This window comes from Halictus rubicundus, chromosome 4 (assembly GCF_050948215.1).
Source record: "Halictus rubicundus isolate RS-2024b chromosome 4, iyHalRubi1_principal, whole genome shotgun sequence".
Classification (NCBI taxonomy): domain Eukaryota; kingdom Metazoa; phylum Arthropoda; class Insecta; order Hymenoptera; family Halictidae; genus Halictus; species Halictus rubicundus.
In genome coordinates, this window is record NC_135152.1 from 2125545 (window position 1) to 2152624 (window position 27080).

Genomic DNA, 27080 nt, shown 5'->3' on the forward strand with positions numbered 1-27080 from the left:
GATGAAAGCACGAAACTACGGACAGGGAGGAAGAAAAAAGGAAAGTATCAAAGATCGAAGAACACCCGTACAGCCGGGATGTGCTCTTGAGACTGAGCTAGAGGACGCATCTCGTCGCGACGTCGCCGTCGCCGTCGCCGTCGCCGTCGCCGTCGTCGTAGCCGTCGTCGTCGCCGTCGGCAAGACGTATTCGTCGGCCTCCGGCTGGATTTAATTTTAACGCGTACGTCGTTAGACGAGCCTCCGTGTTTCCTCTAACAACGAACACAAATACGTTAATGCATCCACCTATTCTCCTCGTTCGACTTCTTCTCGCTATCTCTTATGTTTCTACATCAATTGATTCCTACTAAACTTCGCAATTGATTTCACTTGACCCGACGACGGTGCATCCTACCGGCAGTGTACACTGATCGGACTCGCAACAATTGAAACATCTATGAAACGCTGTTGCGGTTTTAATTCCTCTCCCTCTTCTTCCGGGTTACCGAAATGTTTACCGTTTGCAACCAAAACAGCAACAGGTTTTTCCTTCCTTCACTTTCATTCAGTTCGAAGCGTTTCCTTCTATCTGATTCGATAAATGCAACACTATTATAATACTATTGTACCATTCTAATTGGTAACAGCATTTCTTTAACACTAGGTTTACGGGACCCATCAAAATGACGGGTTCTAATATTTTTAATTTACAATTATTAAGACTAAAGATACATCCATGAGAAATTATTCAACAAATTTATTTCTTTGGGTATGTTATTAAAAAAAAATGGCTAAAAATTTGGACAGCACATTCTTGTTTATTTTATAACGTAATGTAAAATAGTCACTTTTAGTACTCCGTAAACCTAGTGTTAACTGTGGGCCGCAGACCACCAGAGAAACGAGATTTAATAATTAGGCACCATTCAGTTTGAAAACTAAACTTGAGATTAGAATCATTTGTATACAGAATGAAATATACATTTGTACTGTAGATATAACAAATATTTTTTTTTCCTTGCACCGAGCAAAAGTATAGTTATTGGTTAGATGTCCGCTAAAATATATTCGACATGAAAACGCGTCTCGAACTCGTCAAGTTTAAACACCAAATATGGCTGTAATTTACCTTCCCGTAGTGAATCAATTACCTGTGACGACAGAATTCACCGAAATCATGATACGATACAAACGGCCAAATAGTGCGCCCGTAGTTCTACTTATACAAACAAGTTGAGAAAAAAGATTAACATTTCGTTGTTTTAACACATCTTGTTTTGTGCGGATTTCACATCTTGAGCGGGAAGCGACTAAAGTCGTTTTTCACGGATTATTGATGGATTATTGTTATCGATGGGTTTTTGTGTTCGATGTGTTTTTACAATAAAATCGGATAGACATGCGTTGAAAAATACAAAACGTGCGTTGCAAGAATGAATTTAACACGGTAAGACTTTGGCGGCAAAGTGCCCGCGCAAGATGTGTTAAGATTCCGTTTACTAGAATCGGCTGACAGCGCGTCTGATCATGACCTATCGATTCTATTGTACTTCTTGCAATTACTAGACCACGGAAATCTCCGTTAGAACTCACTTTTCTCGAACACGAGCTTTTCTATGAAAAACTGTTATTTTTTCTTCTTCTGTTTTTTTATTTTTGACTTATGTCTGCGTATAAACTCATCATCCGCCCACTTGACACACAGACATACATTATTGTTCGTAATCTCTTCTTATACTTATAGGTACACGTATGTAAATCAAACTCGATAATTTCAGCATTTTTTGCCATAAATGACTGAAAAAAGATATTTTATAGGTTTATTATTTAACGGTACCGAAACAATGTTATGTATTGTACAAATATATAGTACATGTGTATATCGATATATGGCACAACGTTTATTTCGATGGTGTTGCTAATAATGAATTGTTAAAAAAATGTTGAGCATAAACAAAACACAAACTGTGCGACGAATAAAATGAAGTTTTAGCACTAATATAGTCGATGAAATATTTCGGTATATGTGTTCCGATTTGTTAGTTAGTGATTTTCATGTCACGCAGCTTGTTAGCGCCATCTGATTAGCTTTCCGAACAACGATATACATACCCGTATACGTAATACGGTATAGTATCTGTATCATACAATATACATATTACATATACGCGTATGTACATAGTAGTAGATGTTATATCATGTTATATGTATCATCATCGTCAAACTTGACTTTATAAAGAATATTATGATACAGTTACAGGTACAAATAGGAGAAGACCCAGTCACAGATATTATCAATTTGTAAAAAATTCTTGTCGAACCGCTTTTACGAGAACTATCTCATACCGAGAAAAAAATGGTTTTATTGACACATATTCTAGGTTATGCGAACAAGGTAGGTAATAAACAAAATAACAAGGCAATGAAATAAACTTTAATACGCATGTTAATGGGATATTCGATAAACATCTTCGTTACATATATTGTACATGCATATGTATATGCATATTACCTGTTTAGTTAGCAAGAAAATTTCGACGTCGCGGACTGATTGACAGTTTACGCGTTCATGTAAAGGGAGGAGTAGGAGGTTCCGGACTTCCTCGTTACGGTGGAGTAGGGGGTGCAGGAGGAAATGTATTTGTTGTATCAGAAGACGGATTAACTCTGGAAATGGTGAAATCTAAGATAAAGAACTTCAAACTGACAGCTGGACCAGGCGGTGAAAGTACGTCGAGAGGAATTATTGGTACCCCCGGAACAGATTTGAATATACATGTTCCAGTCGGTATTACCGTTTACGACGACAACAATGTTAAACTTGGTAATGCCTCTTTATATTGTATTCGCCTCGAATTTCATAACTTCGATAGCAGACTATGACTTTGTACGCATACGTATACATGTACGTATAAATATCCAGGCGAAGTAAATTCGAAGGACGCAAAACTTTTGATCGCAAAGGGTGGTTTGGGAGGTTGTGAAAATACAGGATACTGCGGACTTAAAGGCGAAAATCGAACCATAATTCTTGATCTAAAACTAATCGCAGATGTCGGTTTAATAGGCTTTCCTAACGCAGGAAAAAGTACATTTTTAAATGCAGTTTCTAAAGCAAAACCAAAAATTGCTAGCTATCCATGTAAGTTTTATTTGTTAGAAACTTTATGGTAAACTTACATACAAAAGTTCTATCATTTTTTCAGTTACAACGATAAGACCGCAAATAGGTACTGTAAATTACAAAGATGACAGACAGATTACCATTGCGGATTTGCCTGGTTTAATCGAAGGTGCCCATATAGATAAAGGAATGGGTCACAAATTTTTAAAACACGTAGAAAGAACAAAACTATTATTGTTTGTAGTGGATGTTCAGGGATTTCAGTTGTCTCATAAGTACAAGTATAGGAATTGTTTAGAAACTATACTATTATTGAACAAAGAAATTGAACTTTATAAACCGGATTTATTAAAAAGACCGGCGATGCTCTTGATAAATAAAATGGACACCAAAGATGCAAATAAAATGTTTGATGAGATCAAATCGAAATTAAATGATTTATCGCAGATCGCATCAGAATTCGATGAATCGATACGATCGGACAATTTTTTGCAATTTGATGATATTTTACCAACGTCGTTAATTTCAAAAAATCAAAATGAAATCGAGAGAATTAAAGAAAAACTGCGAGATATTATTGATAAATACGAAGAAGCACAGTACGATGTGGAGAATACCGATTCAATGGAACATCTTTTACTAGCAAAGTTAAAAAGAGAAACGCAACGATATGTACCTATATTTACGTAATTGATATTTGTTTAAAATAGATTTTGTTACAAAATAACAGTTTTCTGTTTTCTATTGACAAAACGTACAATACGCACTTTCCCATTATATCATTTAAGTAAGTTCTTCTCTTATTTTGATCCACTTGCATTTTAAATTGGCTGCCTTTACCCTCTCCGTCCAATCTTCTCCTAACGAAGCTTTCTTTTCTACGCATACTTTGTCGATATCGTTTTCGTCTCTAATAACGCCTTTATCTGCATTCCATCTTTCCACTCCGTTCCATGCAATCATTATTCCATTATCTGTGCACAATTTAGGCGGCGTCCTTACAAAATTAAAACCTAATTTTGTGCTTATAATATCCAGTGCTTTAGCTAGGACATTGTTGCATGCAACACCCCCTGATACCACCTAATTAATGAAAATACAATTAAATATTGTATAGAACTTAATTTTCTTGGTGTATACGAACGTACCAGGGTTCGTTTGTCCTTAGGAAATAATGACATTTTGTCGATAAATTCTAATGCTCTTTGAGTTCTCTGACAAATATGCGTTACAGTAGCTAACTGAAACGCCGCACACAAGTTACACACATTAGGCATTATCATATCAGCAATTATGCCGTACTCTTTCTCTTGTCTTTCAATATACCTTCCACACATATTCAACAATCCGGAAAAACTGAAATTGCAATCGCATTGATGTGGCATTACAGGTGTAAATGTAAACTGGTCGACATTCGATGCTTTACGTGCTGCAGTTTCTATAGCTAAACCTCCGTTTAAAGTACTAAATTCTGGAATGTTTCTTAATTTGAGTCTTCGTGCAATCTACGAATAGAAGCTTGTAGTGTAATTACATTACTATGAAAAATCAAGGAAATTCCAATAAAAATTCATATCCAATAATATAACATTTTCAAGGAACAGTTAGATATTACTCGATATTACCTTATCGAAAACTTCTCCTGGCGCATTATTCATAGTAGTTCCAAGTAAATAAAATTTGCTTACATCTTCTACAATCGCGAGTAAGCAGTGGCCCCCAGAAACTAATAGAACAATATATGGGAAATCGACCTAAATTCAAAAAATACAGCTTTAATCTATATTCTTTTACTGATAATCTTGTTTCAAATCCCTATTTTATTCAACAGACTTTGTGACTCATTCGTACTGTTAAAGCATGAGCTTCCATGTGATGTATGGGTATAAAAGGCTTTTTTCCAATTTTTGCTAAATACTTTCCAAATCTTGTTCCAACGTCTAGTGACATAGGTAGACCAGGTTTTACGGTTGTAGCCACAGCGCTAATGTCTTGTAATTTCAAATTTGCAGACCTGAATGCATCTTCACAAACTCTAGTAACATTACTTGTATGCAATGAACGTGCGACCGAAGGGATAATTCCTCCAAAACTAAAAGCATAAAATAATTATTGCAAGCAAGAAACAAAGTCCTTTTACCAAACATTATCTATAGTATTACAAACGGTCCACTTAATAACAATTTAAATTACTTTAAATGAATATTATGTTGAGAACTAATGGCTTCACCTAACACGGTTCCTGTACTGTCAACAATTCCACAACCTGTATCATCGCAACTGGTTTCTATTCCTAAGATTACAGCTGGCTTAACGTGGAAAAGTGTTTTTAATAATGTCAAATTGCTTCTATAGAAATGCAATAATATATTGAAATTCAAAGAATACTTTGAAAAATGTTTATAACATAACGAATGCATATTTCAAGCCTCAATTCTTTGTAAATTGGCCTCTAAATAATGATGATATAATATAGTATATACAATATATAGTATACAGTACACGTAAATTTAAAAAGCCAACGTTTCAAGTATTCATTTTATTAACCAACATTCAAGAAAACGAATAAATGTGTCGGTACATATTATATTCTATTTCACCTTAATTTTACATTTACAAATACATGTGTCAAATAAATGGATACAGAACGATCGAAATAAGTGCCTATTTGACGTAAAAAAGCAGAATAGACGAATCGTAAGAATAAATTAAACTCAATTCAACATCTTACTATCTTACGGACACCGTAATTCGGTTGGTTAAAACCAACTGTCTTACCGACGAATACAAGTATTTACACGAGTACTATATACCTATATATACATATATACAGGGTGTCCCACATAAATGGGAACACCTAAATATCTTTCGTATTTACAGTCCTATCAGAAAACTTCAGAGGACAAACTGACACTATTGCAGGGGGCAATTATAATGGCGAAGAAAAAAATTTTTTATATCGTGTTTTTAATGAAATTTCAAGGTCACCGATGTTTTTTTTAAATGGAATAGTATATTTTTTTACGATAGCATGATAGACAATAAAAAACTGAATTTAGTGGATACCACCCTTTTGACCTTGAAATCACCTTGAGCAAGAATAATCTCTGAAGTTTTCTGATAGGACTGTAAATACGAAAGATATTTAGGTGTTCTCATTTATGTGGGACACCCTGTATAAACACGTGATGAGTAGTAATGTGAAAATTATCGATACAAGAGTCGCTCCAATGCGCCACGCGCAGTTCATATGGTACGGGCCTGAGGTGGCTCGGGAACTACGACTCTCACGGACAGCAAGACGCGCGGTCGAATCTAGGGGGTATAGTCTTCGAAAAAGCCTCGGATCTCGGATCGAACAGTTAACACGTTCACGACGGGATGTACCACCGGTGATACAAATACAACGGCCAAAATACGGCCCCGTCGTGAATGTGTTAAACCTTAGTGTCTTAATTCAGACTTTCAGACACGGTGGAAACCGTGAGTTTTCGACCACACGGTTTGTATGACGGATTGTTGGACCGCGCGGACAGGTTTAAACGAATATGAGACGTTAATGTAAATAAGTTCGACGCGGTTTGCGTTCGCGCGGTTTCCGCCGTGTTTGAACCGGTCTGAACTAGGGCTAAATTGGGCTAAATCCCATGCCTGACTTACTTCGGTTCGCTGAAACGAGAGGCGCCTATAGGCGCCCACTTCACATTACTCGAATCGAACTAAAGGCGTCCGGAAAATTTTATCGACAATTGCAGCAAACCCTGCAATAGTTACTTGGTTTAATGTGCAATTCAGTGTTTTGATTATTTCAGGATATTTTTTAAAAAATGCACGCTGACGAAAAATGTTGTTGCTCTCAGAGTATGTAGGTCACGATTGAACTCCTATCATATGCTACGAGCTATGCATATTAAAGTCTGCAATTGCGAAAGGATTAGGAATTGAGTCTGTAACGTCAATAGCAATATTATTAATAATAATAATAATAATAATAATAATGATAATAAACTATTCTATACGACTAATCAGAATCTGCTACTATACATATATAGTCTAGTGGGAAACGATTCGAAAATTCGATAAAGAGAAACGATATATCGAAATGAGATATCGATGCGATCCAACGGAGCTCGCTGCTCGCTGTCTACATAGTAGTCATCACAGACTGCAGACTTTCGTTAAAATATCGGAAAGTCCACATATAATGTCGGAACAGTAAGAAATTTTCCTTCTATTATTTTTAAATATGAACATCTTTTTATCGTTTCAATGTTTAATATAAATGTAAAGCTATTTTTCATAATTACAGATTTTGTATTGTTGATTAAACAAGCTTCCATTGCTTTTGCATGAGTAAAGGTTAGAGTAACCATCGCTTCTACTAATGACGTATTATATATTTTGTGTTTTATCAAACATCGTTCGTTGCGCTCCTTTCCTTCCAGTTTCTTCAGTTGTTATACTTACTTATCAGTGATTCTATACTTTAATAAAACTTAATACTGCACATAACGCATTATTTTTATTTATAACATGTTTTGTATACTGTTCTTTAACCCATTTACACGAATCGGTTAAAATCTGTTAGAATCGGTAGTTCATGAGATACGTACGACGTGATTGCGGATTATTTCACTTATCGATTATGCTTTAAGCGAAATGGCAATCCTGTAAAATCTTCAATCGTTAAGACCTGCTACTTTACAAAATTTGATTACTTTTTCCTCTTTATTTATTTTAATGTTTATTTGTGTAGCGACGATACTTTATTGGATGAAGACCTTGGGGATGAAGAATATGATCTTGGAAATGACGAGGAAGAGGCCCTTTTAGCAGATGATTATGAATTGGAGAGGGTGAGCATATATTGCTGCAACTTATTTTGTTATTAAACAAAAACTTGCACACCATTGTAATGTCATAAGCTATCGTACAAGATTATTCTACAATGAAAGATAATAGCGAATTTCTGAAACATTTTATCTTGAAATGGAATATCAAAGATTATCCAATTCATTTATTTAGATTGTAATATTATCTACTTGAAATATTAAATTATTGTAAACTTGTTTTACAAATTCTGAAAAATCTAAGACTATGCTAGTTATCAGTCTTTATTTTTGTTTTTGATTACTTTAAAATCGAAGAATTACGTGATTCAGACGAATTAAATCTAATGTAATTTATATTCGTGTTGTCTATCTACGATATATTTCAGCATGCAAGATGGGAATTCAACGCTATTAGATTTGTTCGATCTGTAGTGTTTTATTTATATTGTATGTGAGAGTTATAACAGATACACATATAAATAATCATTGTGTATAATTTTTTTATCAAAGAATGACGTTGGTAAATTAAACAATTGTTTGTTTGTGTATATATAAAGCGTTTGAAAAGGATTGTATAGAGTATAGATGAAAGAATTGCATACAATACGCATTGTACAATCTGTTTTTTAAAAACTGCTGATATTACACGGTTGTAACACATCCGATGTAAGGTTAAAAGCAAATGCGTATAAATTAATAGATATCATTGAACAAGCGAGAATTTCATGTTGTAATTTTACTTTTCATGGTATGAAAAGAACATGAAAATACCATGCGGAAATAACATGTGGAATATGTAAGATAAGTAACATACTTGATCTAAAAAACATTAGAGCAGGGAAAATGAAACACAATTAGTCATAGATTATTTGTAAATATTATTTCATTATTCTAAATTACGTGTAGCATTCATAATAAAAGGTAATGTCTACCTATATCTTAATGTTATATGATAAATTCAGCAAATTCAAGTATCAAAAGATCTTATATTTTCCGACCTTTTAAAGTTGAATTTATATAACAGTATTTTGATGCGCTTTTCCTTTTCCCTGCCTTTTACAAAAATCATTTCAAATACTTATCACTGTAACCCAGAATCAAAGTTAAATGTAAATATCACAGTGATTTACACCTCTTTGTTAAAGTAAAGTGTTTACATCAACCAATTATAGTTGAAAATGTTATGAACTTTGTAAAACACAATACATATATTTAATTATCACGATTGTTTCAAACAATGTGTTTGGATGCCGTGATCTGTAGCATAAAAATGTTTTAATGAACTTAATAAATGTCTCAAAGAAAAATGTAAAATTTACGAAAAACTATTCAATTTGAATACTGTATTAAAATAAAATTTCGAATTTGACTTGGAATTGGAAATTGTTGTGTTCTTTCTAATTGTAACATAGTTATTTTTGTAAAGTCACTTGTTACATGTTTAACAGTACACTAAAAGTAGATAGAATGCTGTTCAGATGAAAGCATAATTTAGATAATTGGAATCCTTAAAGAAGGTTTAAGTACGTTATAAATTCTTTCATTAAAACATTTGTCTACCGTGTACAGATATTATTCAAGTCTGTAACGGTAAATTGCTATTGTAACAAAAATTAATATTGTTCACATTTCCATAGATATTTGTACTAATTTTCATAGAATGTAAGCTCGTATATCTACTTTCATTTTCATAGTGCATGAACAGCAGCATGAAATATTACAGTATTAAAAACTTTCAGCTATTTTTATTGTATAAAATAGCAGCTAGAAGAGCAAGACATTTTTTATTGTACAAGTAACTTATAAAATATATCCGAAGTAACATGCTGTTATATATTATGTTGCTGCAATCAAAAGTTATATTACGTGTACAATATATTTTTATAACGATTTTAATTATTGTTAAGTATAAGCTAAGTAATTAAAAAATTATTCGGTCGCAAAGAAGTACTCGACCATCCTAACTAAGTATCGAACATTAAGTACAATTTATCTGAAATAATTAACTAAGATACGAATATACATCTCCATTCAATACTTGACTACACGAAACACAGTAATTGTGTTTAACGGTGAACTTTAGCGAAACATTTGTGATTATATTTGATTAGATAAATTTTATAAGCATAAAGCAATAGAAATATGAGAATTTAATATTGCGACATGACATTAAAAAATCATAATCATCCAACGCATCGTCGTTCAGATCATAAAATTCTCATTTTTAAACATTCGTATTCATGCAAACATACTCATCAGATCAGATCGAATCAGATTAGATCGGATCGGATCGGATCGGATCGAATCGGATCGGATCGGATCGGATCGAAACAGATCACCTTACCTACCAGCCAATATGTTATTTAAAAGTAGATTGTAACAACTATGGCTAAATATCATATTTTCATTACAAATATTTGGCAATTTAATTCCCTGAGCAGCAGAATAGCTATAAGGGAGAAGAGGAAACAGATGATGTACTGGACTTAGGAGTTACCGACGCACTCGACGACGACTTAGATGGTGAAGATGAAAATATAGAATTGAATAGAAGTAATGACAATGATTTTTACGAAGATGGAAATCAGCTAGAAGTTCCATCAAAGTATTACAAGCAAGACGAAATCGACAAATACAAAAATGAACAAACGCGTCAAAAAGATGAACGTTCGACGAACGATAACGTTAATGCTTCATCAAATATCGGCAAAGGAGATTTGCGAGAGAAGTTACAAAAAAATGCAAAGATCTACGCAGCAGCGGCTGGACAAGGAATGGAAGACGATGAATGTGAAGAGGCCAAGGAAAGGAGGAACAGGTTTCAAAACGAGAGAACTATAGTTTCACCGAAAATGAATAGCAATATACCGGACAGTTTGGAAAACGTTGTAACATCTGAACCATCGAAGTTGATGATGTACAGAGGCCGCGGAAGAGGTCGAAGTGCAAGAGGAAGCCGTGGAGGAAGATTTAATATACAGAATTCTGGAAACTTTAATCCAAGGTACTTGATGACTAGACATCTTCGTTATTACAGTTGTTTTGTTGATATTGTAACGTCTGCGACAAAGATAGATAGATAAATAGATAGATAGACTAAGTTCATGTTTCTGAAATATTTCTAAAATGTTCCATTAGATTTAACAACGCGCGCAATATGAATTTCGATGGTCAAACACCAACAGTGTGCAGACCACCGTTACTCGAAGCCAGGCCACCGTTTCTTCTTGGAGTACCGAACAACGTACAAAATCAGCAGATCATTTATCAACAACCAAATTCTCAAGTACAACCATTCCAGCATTATTCTCCGAACGGTTCGCTTCAAGGTCCTACACATTTTGTAGATAGTAGACCACAATTCAATCCTAATCAATTTCAAGGTCAAGTAGTCCCTCGAATCATTGGCCCGAGACTAGATTATGGGCCACGAGGTAACTTGCCAGCGCCGCTGCAAGGACCACCTTACAGCCACAACCACAACCATAGTCATCCACCGAGTCAACCGCCGTACGGTCAAATACAACCGGGACCCTTTCAGAGCTCGAACGTCCTCGTACAAGACAATCAAACCCGTCTGATGCAGAATAATCAAGGTCCCTTGTTGCAAGGAAATCCAGGAGGATCGCTACTTGGAAACCTGAATCCGTTGGTTGCTTCGTCCGTCGCTTCGGCACCTGCAGCGTTGTTACAAGGAACCCAGGCGTTACCGCTGCAAGGATTTCCACGACAACCTTCCCAAGGGCCGCCTATTAATCATCCCAACGTACAAGTATCGAATCAGCCGCCTTTCGAGAATAGACCAACTTTTCAAGAGACTCAGTTTGAGAATCGACCGGTTTACGATTCGCGGTCTGGTTATTCCGATCAAGTACCTACCAGCCAATTTAATACTAATTCGTTGCCGGTACCGCAACAGTCCGCCTCCAATGTACCCAATGTACCTTTACCTCCAGGCCACAAGATTTTAATCAATCCTCACTTTCGGGGCGCTGTTCAATCGACCAACGACGGTAAGTTTCTCAAAAAAAGTCGTTTAGCCAAATTTTCGGCGCTTCTATTGCTATTTCTCTTGCCGATACCACGCAATACCACAATACCATAACCGAACGATCTTCTTTCTCACACGAAGCAGCAAGGCTGGTATGGGATTCCGCCCAACAGCAAACACCTTTGTCATCGCAGATTCCTAGCAGTCACTTTTCACAATCAGTATCGTCTTATCAAAGTCAAAATCCCTATGGTCAGACGCAGCAACAAGGACCACCGCACTACCAACAGAATTATCAACAAAACAAAAGCGACGTATGTATTTGGAAATCTCTCTCTCTCTCTCTCTCTCTCTCTCTCTCTCTCTCTCTTGAAGAAGAAGAAGAAAAAGAAAAAAATTTCTCCGCGAACACGTACACGTTTCGTGGACGTGGAATAACACGTATCAATTACATATTCGAAATAGGATCCTTATGCGTACTTCTCGGACGTGTGGCAAGAGAACAAGTCTCAGAAGAGTCAGAGTGGAACTCTCGGTAAACAATATTCCACCGAAAGTAATTACACACGAGATGGTAGCTACGAGGCTGCCTCCAAGTATAAGACGGGTCAATGGGATCCGAAAAACAGTTACCAAGAGGTAAGTAATGTATCCGTACAAATGATTACAATACAATACAATGTTATATTACTTGTTGGAATTTCGATCAGATTAATTTCTTATGGAATTCATGTCCATTAGGATCATAGAGGGACTCACCAGAATTATCGCGACAGAGATTTGCAATCGAAAACTAGAAGCGATTATATTCCAAAGAGTAGGCCGCCCTCCTCGAATGCGTACCGTGAAAGCTACGATCAAAACCATGCGCAACAAAAGTCACCTGGTAACAGACCCACGAATGCTTTGGTAAAATCCAGATTGCCACAAAAAAGAATCTCCGATTCGGTAGATAGACCTTTACGCGACCTAAGTCCAAAACGTATGAAAGCTAATAATAGGAATCTTCAGGAAGTGCGAACGGTAGATACCTTAAGTACCACCAGTAGCGAGAAGAAGGTATGTACTTTATTTCACTCTTTGATGTACGATGCGAATGATGCTTTGTCATATAGAGTGTAAATCAAGCTTGTGCGAGAAGTCAAAATCTCGGGATTCCCGACACTCGAGTCGGAGCAGGAACGTTCGGGCAGGAACTACCGAGCTCCTGAAAGTATGATACGTTCTGGGTTCCCGAAAGTATCCGGCTGCCTATGTCTCATTCGGGTTCCCGGTAGTTCCCGCCCGAGAATTCCCGAGTTCCCGACCCGTCCCGAACCCGACATTTCGGGTTCTTGCACAAACCTGGTGTAGATACATATATAGAATGAGAACGTATTGTCTGATAAATTAAATATTTCAGGACGAAGAGAATGATCCGGAAATGGAAGAGTACAGAAAGAAAATGGAAGAACAGAAGCGACTTAGGGAAAAGATTTTACGTGAAAAGGAAAATAGGCGAAAAATGGCTGCAATGGAGAAACAAAGTGAAGAAGCTAAAACTGAAAATAATGCGTGTATGTATTTACATACAATAAGTTTAGTACTCTTGTAAACATCCGTATCTTGGCAGTCGCAAAACATATTTCCACAAAATAAATGAACACTTATTTGAAACGTAGGGACATGTATGCGAAAGGGACATGCATAAGAGACATCTACAAAAGAATATAGTTTTCTCAAATATCATGCATATAATCGTACGCTCTATATATGTACATCAAATTTCTTTTCCAGCAAACGAAAGTACACGAGATACGAAATCGGTGTCGGTACTTATGGGAGTTGTAAAAGATGCTTCTACGAACAAAGGTCATATCGGTATTGGCAGAGGACGCGGTCGTCCTATCAATACACAAGCTACCGAGGTACAGCACTAAAAATACTGTATTTTCTTAATTATTAGCATTAGTGATACAAAATAATGAGAATACGTACAATTTTTGCCGACTGTATAATAATTTTATAAATCATCGAATAGAATGAGAATATTTACCTTTACACTAGTACATTTTGTTTCTTTTCGGAACATTCATAAGCAATGTATATGCTTAATACACTGATCAAAAGTGCAAAAAGTATCAACATACCTATTCAAGTTTGCTCTATCATCTCGTGTTACGTTAAAATACCGATTACTGTTCGAGTAAATTATATATACATAAATATATTTGTATATTGCAATTTCATATATGTGTATATGTATATTTAAGAGAAATTGTCGTTGCACGTGTTGTCGCATTTTTTTTTTATACATCACTGAGAAGTATATCAATTTTAAATATTTATCATTGCCAACAGAATTGGTAGTACACAAATTCCAAATGAAATATAGAGATGAATAAATTTTATATATATATATATATATTATATATATATATATTATATATATATATATATATATTATATATATATATATATATATATATTTGTAGACTTTACTGTATATTTTTTACTCATGTTTCAATAAAATGTATTTTTTAAGTACTTTTGTTCCTTTTCATTTCCTCCAAATTTCAACGACTAATCTAACATAGAATGATCTATACTCTTGAATGTAAAAGAAATGTCACTTTGGCGGATGGATCTGTTAGGCAAATGTCTCGATCATCGATATATTGCATATACATATAATGTCTGTAATTACTGAATGTGGTTCGGTGACTCGACAAATTGAAATATCTTTATGATTTCTGTTGTAGGCTGCAGAAAAATCATCGTGCATACGAATTGTGAGAACAATACAAACATCACAGCCGAACGAGTCAGTAGACTCTGCCAAGGACAGTAACTCTGGGCATACAATTGTCCAAGTTCAAGCCAACGATAGTACCAAAGTTTTGAGTACGCAGTCTGGTACGCGACGTGTCGTAATACAGAAATCGTTGTCGACTACTCACAAAGTTGCCACTACTATCCAAAAAACAGTGTCGAATCTACAAAAAGGTCAGGTGATGTTACAAAACAAAATAAGTAATCCAACGCAGACTACAACTCAAAAAGCTGGTCAAAGTCAGTCGGATCCGTCGAAGAAATTGGTAACGGTTGGACAGAGGATTGGTAACAATCCACAGAGAACCTTTAAACAAAAACCAACTGTAAGTCTACAGAAGACTATCATCAGCGTACAAGAAGCGACAAATGCCAATGCACAAAAGGTTGTTGTGAATACCCAGAGCAATCAAAGAGTTGTACTTCAAAAGACACCGGCTCAACAAAAAAAATTACCGGAGATAAAAACAAATACCGTGAAGGTAGAAAATTTAGCAGCGAGTACATCTGAGGCACAAATTAAACGTATGTGTCAAGGGATTGGAACAATTGAGGTGACTATTTTTGCATGAGAACATTAACCGTTGATTTGGAATTTTGTTTTCTTTTACGCATTTTTACTCACTCCTCAACTTCATTGATTTACTTTTTACATTATTTTAACAGAATTATTACGCAGAATTTAGTTTGCTACTATTATTTCATTTCCTTTCGAGTATATTTACCCAAAAATGATTTCATTCGAATGTCGCAGTCTTGTGTGCAATATATTCAAGATTTCAAAAATAGAGCGCTGTAAGTTTTATAGTTTCTTTAACTTGATCAAAACCAAATTCTTCCAATCTTAAGTATACTTGGATACTTGTATCATTTTAATATATCCGATAACCATACTTGTTATCACAAACGAAACAACAATTATTTTATTCATCAATCAATGTATGTATCACCTTACCTGCGTATACGCTTCTCGATTCTGTTAACCCAAACAGAAACGCACGTAGCGATATATTTTACAATGTATAGTATTATTTTGCGTAACATGTAAAAGTTTTATTTCAGTTTACCAAATGTCTAAAGAGATTTATTTTAATTTTTCCAATGCATTATTGGTCAAAGTTACTTCTAAAACTTAATTTATGTTACCTTTCTCTACCAAGATTTTGTAATACATTTATCTTATTGTTTTTTTCTTTTCAATAAATAATCTATTTTTTAGTTTAATAATTACTTGTTCGTTTTATTCGTGTTGTAGAGCATACAAATGGGTGAACGTAGCGCAACAATTGTGTTTAAGACTCAGTCTGCTGCCATGGTGTTTCACAAAAAATACCAGCGCAAAATGATAGACCTTTCGCTGATAACTGTTCGCCTTGTACCGCAATCAAGCGGAACTAAGACCACGGCTGCCGTTGTCAAAGTTTCTTAATGGATATACTAGCCAAGCTAACCCTGTACCACAAATACCAAAAAAAAAATCATAGTATAATTACATTTGTGATTAAATGTAACAATTCATGATTTAATTGAAGCAGCCTGCGTATAATTCAATGTGCATTTCATATTTTACATACTTCTTACTTAGAATGTATACGTACATACATATATATGTGTACAAAAATATATATATATAAATATGTATATATATATATATTGAATTATATGTATATATATATGTATATGTGTGTATATATATATATACATATATATATATATACATAATTATATAGAGAGAAAGAGAGACTATATATAGTAATGCAAAGATTAGGAAAACCTATTTTTGGCTGCAAATGAATTGTATAATATACCTTCATAAACATAGGTAAAATATCCTAACAATTTAATTTGTACATATGTCAAATGCAATGTATATTTCATATAAAAATACACGTGGTAGATACAACAGTGTGCTGTACATTTAAGGGCTACCATATTTACTGTACATAGCATATGTACACGTGTAACGAAAAGTTGGTAAATTATGATTTCAAAAACAAGAAGGCATACATGTCGATAAATAAAATGTAAATCTTATAATTTACAAATTTAACAGTAGTATAAATTAAGATCTAATTATGTATTAAAAGTTACACCTTTATAATGTTATGATAAATTACATTTTAAATGTGATGTATCATAACAACTTTAACATTATTCTAGATGTACATACTCGTACAATTTTATATAATGAATTTCCAAATAGACAACAAACTCTCATTTAGTTTCCGAGTCACCTTTTTTTTCATTCTAATTGTAAACAAAGAAAAACAAACCGTAATGTAAACAATTTCCCGCCAAAATCCAATTATCCGTTCAAGTCAGTAAGTTATCGTAGCAGTCGACAATTGCTTTTTTTTCCACGTAGTGATTATTTTCATAAACAATATAAAAGTCTGTAAACTACAACCAAAATTCAGAAGAGATTATCGAATCATGCCATAATGGCGCACGTACTACATATGTACTTGTATATAAGTCGGATCTCACTCTCAGATCGTCAGATCACGAAAAGTGTAGACTAGGGGAAGAAACTATAAGAATTTTTCGCATATTGCTATTTCCAATTACCACAAAGCGCAGTAGCGAAAGTCCTCTGTGTTAGATACATAACATACAAGTAAGTTGTAAATTTGTTATTCTTCATTTTCCTCTGTTTATCGCCTTGAATAGAAGAGTCCTCGAAATTTCCCGCACCAGTTATCGAACAATCTGTATAATTTGACGAATTTCATTTTGATACTTTTATATATTGCAGAAACTACGAATTGTCACAGACGATTCTTCAACAGCAAATTGTATAAAACTATTAAAATTTTAACAAACCCCCGCCTATCGTAATTAGATATTCTTTAAATTTCATTTTTAACCGTACTCAGTATCAATGTAATTGAAACACATGCTTTAAAGACGTAAATATGTACCTAACCTACATATATATGCATAAGCATGAGGACAAAAATATATATTGTTTATATGTAGGCGCATGCGCAATTGCGCACTAAATTGTTTCATGCTGCTGTGCTGAATTGTGTGATTGTGTGTCATTTTGGCGTTCCAAGTTCCACCTAAGAGTCAAGTTGTTTCTTCAATTCCTGGAAATATACATACTGCTGTTAATATGGCTTCGACTCAAGTCGATTGGGGTAAATATCCGGACGAACAAGACAAATTATCCGCAAAGGTAATATTCTCCGCAATCGTAATATAACCCCGGCGTAACCTCACATTTCTTTGTTTATACACGTTCTTCATTGACAATGAGACCAAAAGTCTTTTACCTGTCACAGGGTACATATTGAAACCTTGCTATCGACATATCAATACCTTATAGAACTAGGGAGAATAATTTGTCTTCCTATAATTAGTCATTATCGACAGGTGTCTAGTTTAAACATAGAAAAACAACCTGAGGAAAATGTATCGAACAATACAGAGTCGAAGAATGACGATGGGACGGAGGAGCAGATTTCGCCAGCAGAAAAATCTTTCTTGCAAAAAATTATACGCAAAGGTTTAGTAGTAACAACAAAGGATATAGAAGTTCAAAGAAAAGACCCATCCTCACCTTTATATAGTGTTAAAACTTTTGAAGCTCTTCATCTGTACGTAGTTTTAGGTCATTATTTTTTATAATCATACAATATAATAAGAACTATATTTCCAATGACATGTTTTGTAGAAAACCAGCTTTATTAAAAGGAGTATACGCAATGGGATTTAATGCACCATCAAAAATTCAAGAAACCGCTTTACCTACTTTACTCGCGGATCCGTAAGTTTATCCTTTGTCGATAGTGTTTCGTGTAATATGTTTATAATGAATTTAAATTTGGATAAATCATTTACAGGCCCCAAAATATGATAGCTCAGTCACAGTCTGGGACTGGCAAGACAGCAGCATTTGTATTGGCAATGCTGAGCAGAGTAGATACAACTAAGAATTATCCTCAAGTGCTTTGTTTATCACCAACATACGAATTAGCTATACAAACAGGAGAAGTAGCAGCAAAAATGTCTGCATTTTGTAATGAAATAAAAATTAAATATGCTGTCAGAGGAGAAGAAAGTAACACATATTCTACTGTTATATTATAGAAATCTTCTATCCTTGTACTAAACCAATACTCATACTTACTCTAATATAATGTATTTAATTATTTCAGTAAGTCGTGGATCAACGATTACCGAACACATTATTATAGGAACACCAGGCAAAGTTTTAGACTGGGCTGTCAAATTTAAGTTCTTTAGTTTGAGCAAGATATCGGTATTCGTTTTAGACGAAGCGGATGTAATGATTGCAACGCAAGGCCATCAAGATCAGTGTATTCGTATTCACAAGTAATTGAAGCGACAACAATTAATTTAATTACATTAAACACATTTATGCATTTATGCATTATACGCTTTATACGCTTTATTTGCACAGGCAACTTCCACGCAAATGTCAAATGATGTTTTTCTCTGCAACCTATGAACCAGAAGTCATGAAATTTGCGGAAATTATAGTTAATAATCCTTTGATTATACGATTGTTAAAAGAAGAAGAGAGTTTAGATAATATCGAACAATATTATGTAAAGTGCAAAGATTTGGAAGAAAAATATACAGCTATTACTAATATCTATGGCGTGATAACAATAGGCCAAGCAATCATTTTTTGCCATGTAAGACAGCAGCACATTCATACTTGCATCGATCTGATATTTTGTCTGTTTATACAATATATCACAAATCTAATAACAGTTTGTGTCTGTTCTCAGACTAGGAAAACGGCAAACTGGTTAGCAGAAAGAATGACAAAAGATGGTCATGCAGTAGCTGTTTTATCTGGTGAATTAACGGTTGAACAAAGAATATCTGTTTTGGATCGATTTAGAGAAGGTCTTGAGAAAGTTCTCATCACGACGAATGTCTTAGCTAGAGGTATTTATTTCAATTCATTATTAACGAGTCATTCGATACTTGAAAATATATTACTTATCCCTCAGGTATCGATGTTCAACAAGTAACAATAGTAGTCAATTTTGACCTACCTATGGACCAAAATTGGAAAGCAGATTGCGAAACATACTTGCACAGAATTGGTCGAACGGGACGATTCGGGAAATCTGGAATTGCTATTAATTTGGTAGATTCGCCACACGCAATGGCAATTTGTAAAGAGATAGAGGCTCACTTTGGGAAAAAAATACGTTATCTTAACGCTGAAGACGCAGACGAAATTGAGAAAATTGGAGCCTAGGTTAGTATGTAAGATATACATACAATTATGCTTTTTATCAGATATGTGTAGACATTTCAAATATGTGTATTAATTCCGAAAAGAATAGATCTTTGTACTCTTAACACACCCATTTTTCCTATTTTTTTTTAATGCCGCATATTGCGTACTAAACAATTTCATAATTTCACTTTGATTCACATTGATTTTACCTTACCAATTTTTTTCGATAGCTTATTGAAATATAACACCTGGATCGGTAATATTAAAGAATTTAAAGAATATAGGAAATAATGAAATATTTTTGTATATTAAATAACAAAATGATTTTTGCGCAAGGAAGTCTTGTATAAGGATCTTGTTCTTAATATAATTATAGTTTTTATATTACAAAACAACTCGCTTTAAGCGACACCTTTCTTGATAGTTTCCTGATCAAATTAATTTAACGATCTACTAAAATATGATATTGTGATAATAGGATCGCGTTTTATGTGCATAGAAATACATAATGTGAGAAGAAATTGATTACTCGTCATATGTAAATTATGTCTTGTATACAAATTTGTGTACTTCAGTATATTAAAGACAAATTGTATCAGAGTCTTTAAGCACAGCCTATAAAATTGATAAAAAAAAGTATCAAAGAAAAGATAAATATACAATCGTACATCGATACTGGAATAAGATTTATTTCTAAATTTATTTAAACCGATTTTCTTGTGAAATTTTACAAAGATTTAGCGTTAATATTTTTTCCAAAAAGGGGGCGGGGGGGGGGGAGAAAATATATATAATATATTTTTTTTCAACAAACACACAATAACATAATTGAAACATACTTTTATTCAGACTAAAAAATGGAAAATAAATTGTAACATTTACGGAAAAAATACAAGAACTTGTTTTTCTATCCTATTTTGCAATACATGTGTTTGTACACTTGCGTTTCCTTTCATTCATGCGTGGATGAAAAATTAATTGTGTTCTGAAATGTAGCAATTCAGAAACCAATTTGCTGCTGTTGTATTTTGTCGAAAGTTTGTCAGTGGCGAAACGATGAATCGATTTGGTAATTATTTGAACGCAACACAAGTAAGTGACTTTTTAATGAAAACAAATCTGTTTTATAAAACTGTAAATTTTGTCGATTCGATCACTTAAAACGTAAAAAGTTGATATACTTTTCTTCAAGTTATAATATACGCAGTACATTCACATATCGTATCCTGTATAGGTTACAGCAGAACATTAAATTTCTACGTTCTTCTTTGTTAAATCTGTATGTTCTTGGTAAAATGCTAATGCTTATAAATGCGTAACATAAAGATAAACAGTTATGGAACAAATATTACAACATGTAAGTAACAAATTTGTTTTCGGTGTGTCTCGATCGCTCGTTTTAAAGTACAATTGTACTAAACACGTTCAACGTTCCGATTACGCGATTGGAAATTATGGTCGTGTATTTGCAATTCTAATCGCCGTGTACAACAGAGAAGTTAACATTGCGACTGAATTGCAATATTGGCCAAATATTAATGAGAATAGAAAATTCAGTCTTTATGCGAGATATCCCGCTTCATTACATGCCCATGCCTCCCATACCACCCATACCGCCCATTCCTCCCATGCCGCCACCCATTGGCATCTGAGGTTCTTCTTTAGGCAATTCTGTTACCACTGCTTCCGCAGTTGTGAGCAACGATGCAACACCCGCAGCATCGGTCAGTGCTGTGCGCACTACTTTTGTCGGGTCGATAATTCCTTTCTCGATCATATCGACGTATTCGTCGTTCAAAGCATCGTATCCTAAATTACTTTCACTAACTTTTGCCACTACTACACTCGCGTCAACACCTGCATTTTGAGCAATTTGTAAACACGGCATACGTAAAGCGTTGGCTACAATTTTAACTCCTGTTTCTTGATCACTGTTCAACGATTTAATATTTTTCAAAACTGGGATACATCTCAGGAGGGCAGTTCCACCTGTAGAATAAACAATCTAGTTCTAGTGGAATTTTATGCCATAGATACAAATAGAAATAAATATAATAAATCGAAGAAAATAGCAAAGAAACTTGAAACATTATTTTTACCTCCTGGAACGATGCCTTCTTCGACCGCAGCACGAGTAGCATTAAGAGCATCGTGAACACGATCCTTCTTCTCGTTAACTTCCACTTCGCTACTACCGCCGACTCTCAAAACTGCGACTCCCGATGCTAATCTTGCCAAACGCTCTTGCAGCTTTTCCTTTTCGTACTCTGAAGTTGTATTTGCTATTTGATCTCTAATTACATCCGCCCTGTGGTCGATGTCATTCTTTTTTCCTTTGCCTTTAAGGAAGAGCGTGTCGTCCTTTGTAATTACTACCTCTCCTACTTCGCCTAAATCGCACGCTTGTACGTTTTCTAACTTGATGAGATTCGCGTCGTCCCCAAAAACGATTCCACCGGTCAAAATTGCCATATCCTGAAGCGTTGCTTTTCTATTGTCTCCAAAACCAGGGGCTTTAACAGCAGCCACTTGCAAACCAATTTTTAATCTGTTTACCACGAGAGTCGACAAAGCTTCGCCGTCAACATCTTCTGCGATGATGACTAATGGTTTTCGCTGTGAATTTGCTAATTCCAAGGCTGGAATTATAGATTGTACAGACGATATTTTTTTCTCGCTGAAGAGCAAAAGTGCATCTTGAAATTCAACTTTTGCTCCTTTACTAGAATTTATAAAGTATGGAGATATGTAGCCCCTATCAAATTTCATTCCTTCTATAACTTCGAGTTCATCGTGCAGCGTTTTACCGTCCTTCACTGTAATAACACCTTCCTTTCCAACTTTTTTCATGGCATCGGAAATAAGATTGCCGATAGCTTTGTCTCCATTAGCGGAGATAGTTGCGACTTGTGCAATTTCTTCTGGTGTAGTAACTGGTTTGCTCAAAGCTTTCAGTTCGTCTTTAACCTTGTCGACTGCTAGCATAACGCCTACAATACGGATGTTAAAATAAAGAAAATTAATTCATTTCTAAAATGGTGCACAGAAAATGTAAAATATTGCTCTTAAAATGGTGTGCTTGAAATCTTATGGTAACTCTATATGGAGACTGTAGTATATATCATACTACGTAGTTTTTACCTCTTCTTATTTCGACAGGATTGGCACCTTTGCTAATTTTTTCAAAGCCTTCTTTAGCGATAGCCCTTGCTAAAACCGTAGCTGTTGTTGTGCCATCGCCTGCTTCTTCATTGGTATTATTTGCTACATCTTGCACCAGCTTTGCCCCGATATTCTGAAATTTATCTTTCAACTCTACTCCCTTTGCTACGGTAACACCGTCTTTAGTAATCTTCGGACTACCCCAGCTTTGTTCCAATATAACGTTACGACCCTTAGGACCCATTGTTACCGCAACAGCATCTGCTAAAATGTCCACACCTTGCAACATAAGTGCTCTAACTTCCGATCCAAAGCGTACATCTTTAGCATAAGAACGAGCTTGTAATTGGCGCAAAGCAGCACCGCGCAACACGGTCGGTAGTCTGTACATCTAAAAAGATACGAACAAAAGCTTGGTTATTTTCACAATTTAATTTGATACTGGTAATTAGAATTTTCGAGAAATTAAATTCCTCAAAGTATTGGGTAAGTGACATTTTATAATTTTACATTCATAAAATCTATAATGTTTCACGTTGATAGTGATCGAAAAAGATTCAAGTGCGCGATAGACGTACGATTACGTTTTGAAAATGTGGTTATGTAAACTACCGCGTGAATGATAATCAAGTCTCCAAGGTAAATTATTTCAAGAATTATTACACTTTTTAGCATTGTTTTACATAAAAATTAATGTCATAATGTACGCTCTAATTCTATCTCGGGAAGTTAATTTTTTCTATCACTTAAAATTCCAACAAACAACACATCCTAACCCGGCCGGCTAATTCGAGGAACACAATTTCGATAAAGAAAAAAATATTGTTAGCTTTAAAAAATAAAAATCTAATAAAATAAAGATATCCAAAACAATTGTGATCATACGTGCGAATAGCATGATAACATTATCATCTTATTATGTACTCGTACTCAGTTACATACGAACATGAATTTATAAAAAATATAAAGATGAAACAAATCTCAATCTAATACGAAAATAAGTTGATCTAAGACGAGAAGAACAAAAAGAAAATTAAATGATGAAATAGATATTGTAATGATAAATTATTTGAGCAGAATTTAACCGGTTAACAGCACGGATGGAGCTAACGCTTATTTCCCTTAAAATAAACAGTGATAGTTTGGTTAAAATATTTTTACCTTTATCTAATGAAAAAGCAAAAGGGGTTGGTTAAGAAATCGCAATTGCAAAAGTAATTGAAAATCGTCGCAGCGTGACCGCACGTTGTCTCCCCACGAGAATAAGATGTGTGAATAGTGTGAACTGCGACTGTGAAGACTGTGACCGAAATTGAGCGAATAGAGAAGGAGCTTGCGCTATCACATGGAACTGCCCCCTCCCTCTCCAGCTTATTCTAACATAACCATAAAATTTTCGATCAAGAAACATGCAAAATTTATTATTTCATACGAATGGAATACAACACGAATCAAATAAAATCTTTGTAATTTCTTTATTGCTATTTTTTTAACGACATTCCATGCACCGACATCGCTGTACATCTTCTTTCTGTGGGATGTTGAGTTTCTAGAATGTACTAGAACTCGTCTCGTGTGATGCAATCGTTTCGTATACACCAATCACATATGTTGAAAAACCGGCGAACTCGTTTTCTTTTCAATGCTTCTCAATTTCCAAATCATCGCTTACCCATAATCTATAAATAAAAATACATTACTACGTATTATAAAGAGAATTATTATTATGTTCTTATCGCGACTTATATATTTATGCATTTACTTACATACATATATATTTGTAAAACGTTGTAAAGGCTAATACTCATAGACAAAATTATTCTTTTTTCCAGAGATAAACTAATTAGGCTGATGCCCTGTAATCTATGTATGCATACACATATCTATTTTTCTACAAATAGAACATTTGAAATATGAAAAATGTACTACTTAGCTTTACTTCAATTATATTTATTTATTGTACATCATTATATGTCTAAAAAATACGACATTTAAATTGCAAGTAATACTATACTATATATATATAGTACTATATGGTAAACTAAGAAGCCGCATTATTAGTAATTATACAGTATAATAATATTACAGTATAATGGTCGTGCGATATTATGTATTCTTCCTTTTCGAGTGATACGCTGCAGAAGTCATTAAATAATAACAAATTATACATATGATGATGCTTATCAATTTTCATTAAGCTAATATAGTATAGAGTTTTAGGACTGACAATAAATGTTAATATTATATACATAAGTATTCTCTCTAAATACATCCATGTTCACATTGTCTTCTATGAAAAGGCACAATACCGAGAGAGAACACTATCTAGCGGCCATCTTTGATATTTAAGTCTAGAGTTACGTAACTCGTGTGTATGAAGTTCCCATCACACTCGCAAAATCAATGAACGCTTGGTGGGGCAAAGAAAGATTGTATGTGTAGAGGGGAGACTGGAAATTTCGAGAAAATCAAAGAGGTCTGCTACTGCTACGCTTCTCTACTGTAGGTTACGTTACACAACGTGCACGAGTGTGCTTGCCGGTTCTGTTATATCAGGATAGAGTTTTCATAACGTCTTAATATAATATTCAGAATGGTAAGGCTTTGAAATTTATAATAACTTGAATTTGCTATGAATAATTTTACGTATTGTATAATATGTCAATTAGTAATACTTATTTACATAGTTTTGAAGATAACCTTCAAACCAATAATTTCAACAGATATATTTAATGCAAGGAATATTCTACAATGCGCCGCACAAATACAATGATTTAAATAGATTTCATATTTTCAAAGTGTCTAGTATACATTACTCATTTGTTTTCTTCAGTAATTTGTAGATCCTTACAAATTCTGTCGCAAGGCTGGCAATGGTTTTATTTTTTTGTTATTGCAAACAGAGAAAAAGATGACTGTAAACCAATCGATTAAACATAAGACTAAATGTGAAAGACAATTTTGTCATTTATTTATGTAATTACGACGAAACGTATTTTTATTACAGTTGCTAGCAGATAATCTTAAAGGAATTGTACCTTGCAATTTAGTGAATTAGTGTTGCGAATATCAATATCTTTTTATTTAAACGTATTCTGAATTGTTGACGTAACGAAACTTCTTTTAAAAATTACATTATGCATAGCCTCGAAGTAATTGCTGTTAAAATTTTATGTTCGACCGTCTAATTCGGATAAGTTTCAAAATTATACAAAGATTTGAATTTGTTTCGTTTCGTTTTAGGCTGCAGCTAACGCCATTAAGAGACTCGTACCCCTCTTCGATAGAGTTCTGATACAAAGAGCTGAAGCTGTAACCAAAACAAAGGGAGGTATTGTTCTACCAGAGAAAGCTCAGGCAAAAGTTTTACGGGGCACTGTAGTGGCGATAGGACCTGGACAACGAAACGAGGTATTAGAAAATATTAGCAGTTGTAAAAGGAAATTATTATGTTGCTAATAGAACAATAGTAATAGTTTTCACTTCTGTTTTAGAAAGGAGAACACGTTCCTCTGAGCATCAAAGTTGGCGATACTGTTTTATTGCCAGAATATGGCGGAACTAAAGTAGAGCTCGAAGATAATAAAGAATTTCACTTATTTCGTGAGTCGGATATATTGGCCAAGTTGGAAGTTTAGGCTGTATCAATCTTAAGTTTAAAATCCTCTAAATATTAAACACTATTCTTTGAAAAATTCTGAAATCATTAAACTGATGTGTATATGTCCGTATGTATGTATGCATGTATACATACATACAAGTTCGACTCTTACATAGTTCGCAGTTGATCGTTATATTATTATAAATTTACATATTTTGTCGAAAATCTGATGTCAAAATAAATGTCATAATGTCATGCATACTAAAAGAAATAAAACGTTTGTTAATTACATTTCTAAAATGATCATTTAGTATGTTATGTTTTGTTAACTTGAATCTGATCTTGGTCAT

General features: G+C 34.3%; 6 protein-coding genes across 10 annotated transcripts; 4 read left to right on the forward strand and 2 right to left on the reverse strand.

Moving 5' to 3' along the window:
- Window positions 1–87: 87 nt before the first annotated feature.
- LOC143353148 (GTP-binding protein 10 homolog) lies at window positions 88–3833 on the forward strand. 2 transcript variants are annotated; one of them, XM_076786242.1, is made up of 5 exons: window positions 88–223; window positions 2237–2377; window positions 2503–2806; window positions 2906–3124; window positions 3189–3833. In XM_076786242.1, the coding sequence occupies exons 2-5, from the start codon at window positions 2339–2341 to the stop codon at window positions 3794–3796; spliced, it is 1170 nt and encodes a 389-aa protein (XP_076642357.1). In that variant the 5' UTR covers window positions 88–223; window positions 2237–2338; the 3' UTR covers window positions 3797–3833. The 2 variants fall into 2 exon arrangements, with proteins under 2 accessions (XP_076642357.1, XP_076642356.1); XM_076786241.1 differs by lacking the exon at window positions 88–223 and having other exon boundaries at window positions 2174–2377.
- On the reverse strand, window positions 3780–5930 carry Tcs4 (Threonyl-carbamoyl synthesis 4). 2 transcript variants are annotated; one of them, XM_076786240.1, is made up of 5 exons: window positions 5300–5930; window positions 4958–5198; window positions 4732–4860; window positions 4255–4611; window positions 3780–4189 (listed from the first exon to the last, which is right to left on the reverse strand). In XM_076786240.1, the coding sequence occupies exons 1-5, from the start codon at window positions 5524–5526 to the stop codon at window positions 3890–3892; spliced, it is 1254 nt and encodes a 417-aa protein (XP_076642355.1). In that variant the 5' UTR covers window positions 5527–5930; the 3' UTR covers window positions 3780–3889. The 2 variants fall into 2 exon arrangements, with proteins under 2 accessions (XP_076642355.1, XP_076642354.1); XM_076786239.1 differs by having other exon boundaries at window positions 4940–5198.
- Window positions 5931–7194: 1264 nt separating this feature from the next.
- LOC143353150 (uncharacterized) lies at window positions 7195–16909 on the forward strand. Of its 2 annotated transcripts, none has more exons than XM_076786245.1 (11): window positions 7195–7321; window positions 7863–7962; window positions 10380–10942; window positions 11077–11951; window positions 12071–12243; window positions 12395–12568; window positions 12671–12988; window positions 13332–13485; window positions 13706–13836; window positions 14671–15294; window positions 15996–16909. In XM_076786245.1, exons 1-11 carry the CDS (start codon window positions 7209–7211, stop codon window positions 16167–16169), a joined length of 3399 nt encoding a protein of 1132 aa, XP_076642360.1. In that variant the 5' UTR covers window positions 7195–7208; the 3' UTR covers window positions 16170–16909. The 2 variants fall into 2 exon arrangements, with proteins under 2 accessions (XP_076642360.1, XP_076642361.1); XM_076786246.1 differs by having other exon boundaries at window positions 12074–12243.
- Window positions 16910–17031: 122 nt separating this feature from the next.
- On the forward strand, window positions 17032–20640 carry Dbp80 (putative ATP-dependent RNA helicase Dbp80). Of its 2 annotated transcripts, XM_076786251.1 has the most exons (9): window positions 17032–17921; window positions 18119–18342; window positions 18420–18512; window positions 18589–18806; window positions 18904–19081; window positions 19170–19407; window positions 19504–19666; window positions 19732–19985; window positions 20198–20640. In XM_076786251.1, the coding sequence occupies exons 1-8, from the start codon at window positions 17859–17861 to the stop codon at window positions 19983–19985; spliced, it is 1431 nt and encodes a 476-aa protein (XP_076642366.1). In that variant the 5' UTR covers window positions 17032–17858; the 3' UTR covers window positions 20198–20640. The 2 variants fall into 2 exon arrangements, with proteins under 2 accessions (XP_076642366.1, XP_076642365.1); XM_076786250.1 differs by having other exon boundaries at window positions 19732–20640.
- Window positions 20641–20792: 152 nt separating this feature from the next.
- Window positions 20793–24452, reverse strand: LOC143353151 (heat shock protein 60A). The gene is made up of 4 exons (XM_076786247.1): window positions 24291–24452; window positions 23109–23520; window positions 22067–22957; window positions 20793–21956 (listed from the first exon to the last, which is right to left on the reverse strand). Exons 2-4 carry the CDS (start codon window positions 23518–23520, stop codon window positions 21550–21552), a joined length of 1710 nt encoding a protein of 569 aa, XP_076642362.1. The 5' UTR covers window positions 24291–24452; the 3' UTR covers window positions 20793–21549.
- A 1089-nt stretch (window positions 24453–25541) lies between these two features.
- LOC143353155 (10 kDa heat shock protein, mitochondrial) lies at window positions 25542–27021 on the forward strand. Its single transcript, XM_076786252.1, has 3 exons — window positions 25542–25725; window positions 26373–26540; window positions 26624–27021. The coding sequence occupies exons 1-3, from the start codon at window positions 25723–25725 to the stop codon at window positions 26765–26767; spliced, it is 315 nt and encodes a 104-aa protein (XP_076642367.1). The 5' UTR covers window positions 25542–25722; the 3' UTR covers window positions 26768–27021.
- The last annotated feature ends 59 nt before the right edge of the window (window positions 27022–27080 follow it).